Consider the following 9,188-nt stretch of genomic DNA (forward strand, 5'->3'; position numbering starts at 1 on the left):
GAGCTTTTCCAGGGCTGGAGGAGCTTTCCTGGGGATGGAGGAGCTTTCCCAGAGCTGGAGAAGCTTTCCCGGGGCTGGAGGAGCTCCCACATCTGGAGGAGTTTTCCTATGGCTGGAAGAGCTTTCCCAGAGCTGGAGGAGCTTTCCCGGGGCTGAAGGAGCTTTCCCAGGACAGGAGGAGCTCCCAAAGCTGGAGGAGCTTTCCCAGAGTCAGAGGAGCTCCCAAAGCTGGAGGAGCTTTCCCAGATCCCAGAGCCAGAGGAGCTCCCAAAGCTGGAGGAGCTTTCCCAGAGACAGAGGAGCTCCCTCTCAACTCACCCGAGGCCCTCAACCTGCCAAGGGAAAACCAACCCCCCGGAGCTGCTCCCGGGGCTACCAAGGGCTTGGGAGGAGGAGGAGGAGGAGGAGGGAGGGCGGAGGAGGAGGCTGAGGAGCACAGCCGGGCACTCACGGCGTTGACAGCCAGGTTGCCGCGGGTGTTGGCCGGGGTGACGCCGTAGAGGATCCCGGCGCCGGCGATGGCCCCGACCAGCTGGGCCAGCACGTAGAGGAGGGCGCGGGGGAAGGAGATCTGGTTGCCCACGAGGAAGGCGATGGTGACGGCCGGGTTGATGTGGGCGCCGCTGATGTGGCCGAAGGCCTGCACCAGGGAGCCGATGGCGAGGCCGAAGGCCAGCGCGATCTGCAGGATGCTGGGCAGCGCCGAGGGCCACTTGAGCGCCGAGCCCAGCCCGATGAAGACGAAGATGAGCGTGGAGAGGAACTCCACGAAGACGGCGCGGGCGAAGGCCAGGGTGAGGATCTCCTTCCTCATGGCGGGAGGGCAGCGGGTTCGGGATCGCTGCGGCTCCGGGCTCCCGTCTCCACGCCCGGGAGCGAGGCCATACCTTTCTATATATGCAGGAGCGGCAGGAGCCGGGTTACAGGGCGAGGGGCGGAGCCGGGGAATTGGCCGGTCCTCCCAAATTAGCAGGTGAAACTGGAAAAGTTTCCACCTGAGAACGTCCTCGGAGCCTCTCGGTGAACCGGTGACTCAGCTGCTGGTGGCATTTCTCTCCCTTGCCCTCTGCAAACAAAGAGCCCCTATAGGGTGTCAGTGGTCGTTAGATAACGAGGCTGTTGCATAACGAGGAGGCCGAGCTGCCTCCTCTGCTGTTCCCTTTTACTGCCTCTCGACAGGTTTTGGGTGGTTCATTAGCAGAGGTGTAGCTCGGATTCCCTCCCTCCCTCCCTGTGCTTGCAGGCCAAAGAGGGCTGCATTCCAGGTGGAAAACCCTTGTTGTTGTGCTGCAGGAGCTTTCCCAGAACCAGAGGAGCTTTCCTGGGCTGGAGGAGCTTTCCCAGGGCTGGAGGAGCTTTCCAGGGGCTGGAAGAGCTTTCTCAGGGCTGGAGGAGCTTTCTCGGGGCTGGAGGAGAGTTCCCAGGGCTGGAGGAGCTTTCCTGGGGCTGGAGAGGCTTTCTTGGGGCTGGAGGAGCTTTCCTGGGGCTGGAGAGGCTTTCTTGGGGCTGGAGGAGCTTTACTGGGGCTGAAGGGTCTTTCCCGGGGCTGGAGGAGCTTTCTTGGGGCTGGAGGAGCTTTCCCAGCACCGGGAACTTCAATTTTACCCCGGACCTTAAAACCTTAAAGGCAAATCCAAGCCCTGGAGCTGCTCCCAGGCCGTTCAGAGCTCCAGGAAATGCTGCTCTGCCGTTGTCCTGGGAGCAGGGCAGGGGCTGGGGGGGGGATTTGTGTGTCCGGGGAGCTGTGGGAGAGCTGGAGCATCCTCGGGATGCTGGGATGGAGGGACGGGATGCTGGGATGGAGGGACGGGATGGGAAGGGCCGGGGGGGCAGAGCCTCCCTCCCGCCTTCCCTCCTCCCTGCAGCTGCCTGTGCCTGGGAGTGCCGACTTCCAGAGCCTTCCAGAGCCCTGGGAATGCAGTTGGAGCAGGGAATTCTCACTCCCTGACCCCAGGACCAGCATCTCCTCCCCGCCACCCCTTTCCCTGCTGCCTCTGGAGCTGTGGCTCCTCCGGGCCGATGATTCTTCTCCCGGGAATGCCGCACCAAGCCCGAGCTGTGCGTGGACACGGGCCGTGTTTACAGTCTCCTGTCACGTTCCCTCCATCCCAGATCCGTGGCCGGGAGCGTGGGGGGAGCGGGAGGGGACGGAGGGCTCGGGGCGGGAAACCTCTCGGGTGACGCTCAACAAAGAATTCTCGGTTCTCCTGCGCCACGATCGGGTTTTTTTAAAGCGGGTTCGGGTGCCAGCTCTGCTCTCCGGGCTCAGCTGAGCCCGGCTTGGCTTTCTCCCGGGCTGGGCTTATCCGGGGCTGCCCCGCGCCTCCGGCTCCAGCCCTCGGGGAGCGAAGCTCCGCTGGCAGGATGTGGGGAAAAGCACCTCAACCCCTCCCCGAGCTCAGAAAGTCGGCTTCCCCGCTACCTCCTGCTGGGGGCTGCTCAAAATCCAGGGGGGATTTCTCTCCGGAGCAACACGAGGGGATTGTCGCCCAGAGCCGAGGATAAACGAGCTTTTTCTCCCCCTTTGTACCCAAAATCCTGAGCCGAGCAGAGCCGGAGGGCCCCGAGGGAGTGAGGATCCATTACAGCCCGAATTCCTGGCGGTGGTTTTGCCCCGGATCCGCAGATCCCGGGGCCGATTGCGGAGCCCAAGCCCAGATCTGTTATCCTAGAAACACCCGGGCCGTTGGCGTGTTTTGGTGAAAGTTTTGCAAGCCGGTATTTCAAGACACCCTGGCGGCATTCCAGGCTGGAGTCATCACCCACCGCTTCCCCGGGCCCTGGCTGCGGCTCCAGCTGGATGGAACGCTCCCTGTTCCCATGATCCAAACCTTTCCTGCACGTTCCGGCTCTCCCTCGGGGGCGGCCGCACTTCGCTGCCACTCCTCCGCCATCCCAAAAAAAACCCCAAACCCCTCCCAGGCTCCCGAGCGGGGATAATGACAGGGAAAATCCTGCGGCTGACCGGGAGATATCATCAAATCCGGCTGGGAATGACAGGAGAAAGCTGCCGGAGGGAAGCAGCGAGACGTTTCTCCGGGAACGCGCCGCGCAAAGCGGCCTCTCCCGGGGGGCTCTTTGGGATTCCTCCCTCCCGGGGACGTTCCCGGCTCCTGCGGTGCCAGCTGGGAGGGCACCCAGGAACTCCCGGCGGATGAGAATGGGCACCCAGGAATTCCCGGGGGATGGGAATGGGCACCCAGGAATTCCCGGGGGATGGGAATGGACACCCAGGAATTTCTGGAGGCTGGGAATGGACACCCAGGAGGAAGGATCAGGAGCTGGGAGGACACCCGGAAATTCCTGGGGGATGGAAATGGACACCCAGGAATTCCTGGGGCCTGGGAAGGGACCCCCAGGAGGCAGGATCGGGGGCTGTGAGGGCACCCAGGAATTCCGGGGGGATTAGAATGGACACCCAGGAATTCCTGGGGGCTGGGAATGGACACCCAGGAGGAGGGATCAGACACTGGGAGGACACGCAGGAATTCCTGGGGGCTGGGAATGGACCTGCCTGGCTCCGGGAAGGTTCCCGGCGCTCCCCCCCTGGCTCCGGGCCCTCCCAGGAGCTTGGAGGAAAGGCTTGGAAAGCGCCTTTGATGTGTCAGGAGGAATCGGGGTTGGGCAAGAGCTCAGGGAGGCCTCGGGCACGTCGGTGCTGACAGACGGACACGGGCACGGGCCGTCGGTGCTGACAGACGGACACCCACGAGGGCACGGGCGCCTCGTGTCCCCCCGGGCTGGGGCGGCGAACCCCGGCAGGGCGGGCTGGGCTGTGTCCCCTCCTCCTCCTCCTTTTCCTCCTCCTTCTCCTCCTCCTCGGAACGAGCAAACCCAGCCCCAGAAATCGCCCGAGGCCGCCCCGCAGGCTCGGGGGGTGGGCGCTGAGCCCCCCCGGGGGGAGGCAGGAGCCGGTGCCTCCCCCTTTCCCGGGGCTGGAAGCACCCATCGGTTTGAAACCCGGCGTCTTTTGTGGTTCTTTTGGTTACAGAAAATTCATTAAACGCCGGGTTTTTTAACCTTAACAGGTTATTTCTCTGCCCGGGGAGGGTCCTTCCCGAGCTGAGGGGCCCAGAGCTGGACACGGCACTCCAGGGGTGGCCTCACCAGGTTTGGGTTGGATATCGGGAAGGAATTCTTTCCAGGGAGAGTGCTCAGCTCTTGGAATGGGCTGCCCAGGGAGGGGGTGGATTCTCCATCCGTGGAGGTGTTTAAGGACAGACTGGATGTGGCATCAGTGCCACAGGCTGGGAACCACGGCGGGGTTGGATCCAGGGTTGGGCTGGATGATCTCAGAGGTCCCTTCCAACCCAGCTGATTCCATGATTCCGTGATTCTGTGATTCCATGATTCCGTGGTTCTCTGATTCTGTGATTCCATGATTCCATAATTCTGTGATTCCATGACTCCATGATTCTATGATTCCATGATTCCCTGATTCTGTGATTCCATGATTCCGTGGTTCTCTGATTCTATGATTCCATGATTCCATAATTCTGATTCCATGATTCCATGATTCCATGACTCCAAGGGCTCTGCAGGGGATCCGAGGGGACCCAAAGCCTTTATCCCTCCTTTTTTTGCAGGAAATCCCCCCGAAATGAACCAGCTCCTGGTTTGTCCCAGGACAGCGGGATGGGAGCCGTTGGGTGTGTCTGGACACTTTAGGACATGGGACATTTTGGGACATGGGACACTTTGGGACACTTTGGGACATGGGACACTTTGGGACACTTTGGGACACTTTGGACACTTTGGGACATGGGACACTGGACACTTTGGGACACTTTCGGACACTTTGGACACTTTGGGACACTTCGGGACATGGGACACTTTGGGACACTTTGGGACACTTTGGGACACTTTGGGGTTGTTCTCAGCCATGGAATCCTCGGGGCAGGGAAGTGAAGCCCCGGAGCAGGAGCGGGTCGGGGGCAGGAGGAGGCTCAGCAGGTCTGGCTTAGGTTTAAGCTCAGGTTTAAGCACGAACTGTGCTGCCCGTGGGACTGGGTTTAAACCAGCCGTGATTCCATGAGAAACTCATCTCGTTTCCAGGCTGGTTTTGGACAGTCCAGCAGGGCCAGGTCCCACCATCCCACAGGAGCAACCTTGGATCCTCCCGGCCCTTCCCATGCCAGCAGGGTCAGACCCTTGGGAAAAATGGGAATGGGGTTGGGTGGGCTCTGGGTGAGCCTCTGGAGTTGAGGGACGCGGAGTCCGGACACGCTCCGGGAGTTTTCCGCCCCGACCCCTCTGCTCCGCGTTCCATCGGCACGGGAATCTCAGGAGACCCCAAAGCTGCTTCTCCAGGGATTTGGACCCCAAACGGGGCTGTGACGTCACTGGGGGGGCACCCCCGGCACCCCCGGCCCGGGGGGTCCCACCCCCCAAAAAGGAGGAATTGCTTCGGTCCTTGTGGGGGGAGCAGGTTGGGAATTTTGGGAATCACGGAGAAATTTGGGGGCGGGTGAGAGGGTGATGGAGGGCAGGGAGAGGAGGGATGGGAAGAGGAAGAGGAGGGGTGGGAAGGGGAAGGATGGGAACGGGAAGGACGGGAAGAGGAAGAATGGGAAGAGGAAGGATGGGAAGGGGAAGGATGGGAAGGGGAAAGATGGGAAGGGGAAGGGTGGACAGAGGAAGGACAGGAAGGAGAAGGATGGACAGAGGAAGAACGGGAAGAGGAAGGATGGGAAGGGGAAGGGTGAGAAGAGGAAGGACAGTTGGATGAAGGAGAGGAGGATGAAGGAGAGGGGAATGAAGGACAAGGGGATGAAGGAGAGGGGATGAAGGAGAGGGGATGAAGGACAAGAGGATGAAGGACAAGGGGATGAAGGACAGGCAGAGGAAGGACGGGCAGGGGAAGGACGGGCAGAGGAAGGACGGGCAGAGGAAGCACAGGCAGAGGAAGGACAGACAGCTGAAGCACCGCGGCCAAACGCCGCCACCTGGTGTCCATAAAAAAACCCTTCCAAGTCCCAACCCGGGCCGAAATCCAGCTCTGCCCCATCCCAAAACCGGGCTCGTGCGTCCTCCAGGGCGGCAGAGCCACCGGCAGCTCCCCCCGAGTGGGAAGGGGAACATCCAGGCAAACGGGAGAGCCCCGAATTCCCGGGAAAACCACGCGGAGGGAGCGGGATTGGGAAATCAAAAGGAGCAGCGCCAGGAGGGAGATGGGATTCGCCTCCCGGAGCTCCCGCGGGCCGGGGGACAGCGCTGACTGTGTCAACTGGGCAAGGGGACAGCGCTGACTGTGTCACCCGGGACAGGGGGACAGCGCTGAGAGTGTCACCTGGGGACAGGGGACAGCGCTGACAGTGTCACCCGGGCCGGGGGACAGCGCTGACAGTGTCACCTGGGGACAGGGGACAGCGCTGACAGTGTCACCCGGGACAGGGGACAGCGCTGGCAGTGTCACTTGGGGACAGGGGACAGCACAGACAGTGTCACCCGTATTGGGGGGACAGCACTGATAGTGTCACCCGGGACAGGGGGACAGCACTGACAGTGTCACCCGGGACAAGGGGACAGCGCTGAGAGTGTCACCCGGGAGGGGGGACAGCGCTGAGAGTGTCACCCGGGACAGGGGACATCGTTGACAGTGTCACCTGGGGACAGGGAGGACAGCGCTGACAGTGTCACCCGGGACAGCGGGACAGCACTGACAGTGTCACCCGGGAGGGGGGACAGCACTGACAGTGTAACCTGGGGACAGCGCTGGCAGTGTCACCCGGGAGGGGGGACAGCGCTGACAGTGTCACCCGGGCCAGGGGACATCGCTGACAATGTCACCCGTATTGGGGGGACAGCGTTGACAGTGTCACCCGGGCCGGGGGACATCGCTGACAGTGTCACCCGGGTGGGGGGACAGCGCTGACAGTGTCACCTGGGGACAGGGGACAGCGCTGACAATGTCACCCGGGACAGGGGGACAGCGCTGAGAGTGTCACCCGGGACAGGGGACATCGCTGACAGTGTCACCTGGGGACAGGGGACAGCGCTGAGAGTGTCACCCGGACTGGGGTGTGAGAAAAATGTCTCCCCTGAATTTTCGAAAAGCGGCAAAAACTCGGGAAACAAAAAGAAAGGAATTTATTCAGCGCGCCGGGTCCGCTCTCACACCGAGTTCTTCGGGGAGAAAAGACCCCTTTGGGTTTAATTTTTATGGTTTAATTTTTATAATTTTTATAGTTTTACAAAATCCCGCCCTTTTCCTGATAAGTTTAATATATTCGCTTTTACCTAAAAAGGTTTCTTTTCTCCGAAAAAGGGCTTTCCCTTTCTCCCGATTGGCTGCAAAGCCGCCAAAAATTATGGATCTTCCCTTGTTCTTAAACCCAAAGAGAAAAGAAATCTCGTGCACGACACGGCCCCAAAAGATTTTAATTTTTAAGGACTTTGGCATTTTCCCTTTATCCAGCCCAAAAGGACCCCTGATACTCAAGTTCAGTCTGTGGAACTTGGATATTTTACAACTTCATAATACGCCTATAAATATATATATTTATTTATATGTTTATATTTATATATTTCACACATATATAAATATTCATATATCTATATATTCATATATTATATTTATTATTATATATTTATATTAAAATATATATTTATATATTTATAAATGTGTAAATATATATAAAGGTATATAAATATATGGAAAATACATAAATCTATATATTTATATATTATATTTATTATTAAATATATTTATATTAAAATATATATTTATATATTTATAAATGTGTAAATATATAAATATATATTTATATATTTATACACTATATTTATTATTATATATATTTATATATAAATACATATTTATACATTTATAAATATATATGTATAAATATATATAAAATATATAAATATATAAAATAACATAAATTTATATGTAAATATATAGTTTTATATATATTTTTTAATATACCTATACACACACACATATATATTTTTATATTTTTTTTATATGTATATATATATATATATAAACACCATATTTTTATTTCTCCTAAGGGGCCATCTCTGACAGCGTCCTCCGGGTCAGGGGACATCACTGACAGCGTCACTCGGCGCCTCTTTGGGGGCGTTAATTATAAATAATAATAATAAATAATCATAAATATCCCCCGGGGGCCGCGGGGGGTCCGGACGTCTCCCGGCAGGTCGAGCTAATTAACTTCCCCTATGTCGTTATCGGCACTAATTAAAGGCTCGTCAGGCCCGCGCTGACAGGGGCACTAATTAGAGGAAGCCCCGCGGGGGAGCGACGGCGATAATTGCGCGGAAGGTCCTGGAAGGGGAGAGCGGGAATGAAGGAATCGGCTCTGCCGGGGGCGGGCGGGAGAGACACCGGCCCGAGAGAAAATAGAAAATAAAGAAATGCGATATAAAATTATAATGTGAATTGTCGATGGAAAATAAAGAAATAAAAATACGAGTTTTTTAATTCCAAAACAAAATTAGACGTCGTGAAGCTGGAAGGTGTCCAGTTGCAAATTGGAGAGGGGAACAGGGAAATATATGTTCCTAAATGTCATATGATGTAATATAATATAATATAATATAATAGAAAAACCCCTCCAATTATTCCTAATATTATAAATTATATATATTCTTAATATTATTATATTCCTAAATATAATAGAATATATTATAATATAATGTAACCCCCTCCAATTATTCCTAATATTATATATATTATATATTCCTAATATTATTATACTCCTAAATATAATATAATATGATTTAATATGATATAATATAATATATTATATTATATATTATAATATATGATATGTTATATTATTTCATATTATGTAATTCTAATATAAGTTCCTAAAAATTAAAATGTTTCTGGGCCATTTGGCGAATTTTGAACATTTTGAACACCACTGGGGGTTTCTTTTTTTTCTCTCTGGGCGAAGAACAAAGGAAGATGCATCAATTTTTGACATTTGAATTCATCAAATTCACCCCAAATGGGGATGAATAAATTCATCAACTCACCTGAAATGTGGATAAATAAATTCATCAATTCACCTGAAATGGGGATAAATAAATTCATCAACTCACCTGAAATGGGAATAAATAAATTCATAAATTTACCCCAAATGGGGATGAATAAATTCATAAATTCACCTGAAATGGGGATAAATAAATTCATAAATTCACCCCAAATGGGGATGAAT

The 9,188-nt window shown here is 54.4% G+C and overlaps 1 protein-coding gene across 1 annotated transcript in view; it reads right to left on the bottom strand.

Annotated features, from left to right (window-relative positions):
* AQP2 (aquaporin 2) overlaps window positions 1–814 on the bottom strand; it is a 32,821-nt gene extending 32,007 nt beyond the window's left edge. The window contains exon 1 of the mRNA XM_027704637.1: window positions 452–814. Coding sequence (XP_027560438.1) covers window positions 452–814 — 363 coding nt within the window. The remainder of the gene's footprint in view (window positions 1–451) is intronic.
* Between the last annotated feature and the right edge of the window lie 8,374 nt (window positions 815–9,188).

The sequence above is a fragment of the Neopelma chrysocephalum genome, unplaced genomic scaffold, assembly GCF_003984885.1.
Source record: "Neopelma chrysocephalum unplaced genomic scaffold, ASM398488v2 Primary Assembly neopelma1_284, whole genome shotgun sequence".
NCBI classification, from domain to species: Eukaryota; Metazoa; Chordata; class Aves; order Passeriformes; family Pipridae; genus Neopelma; species Neopelma chrysocephalum.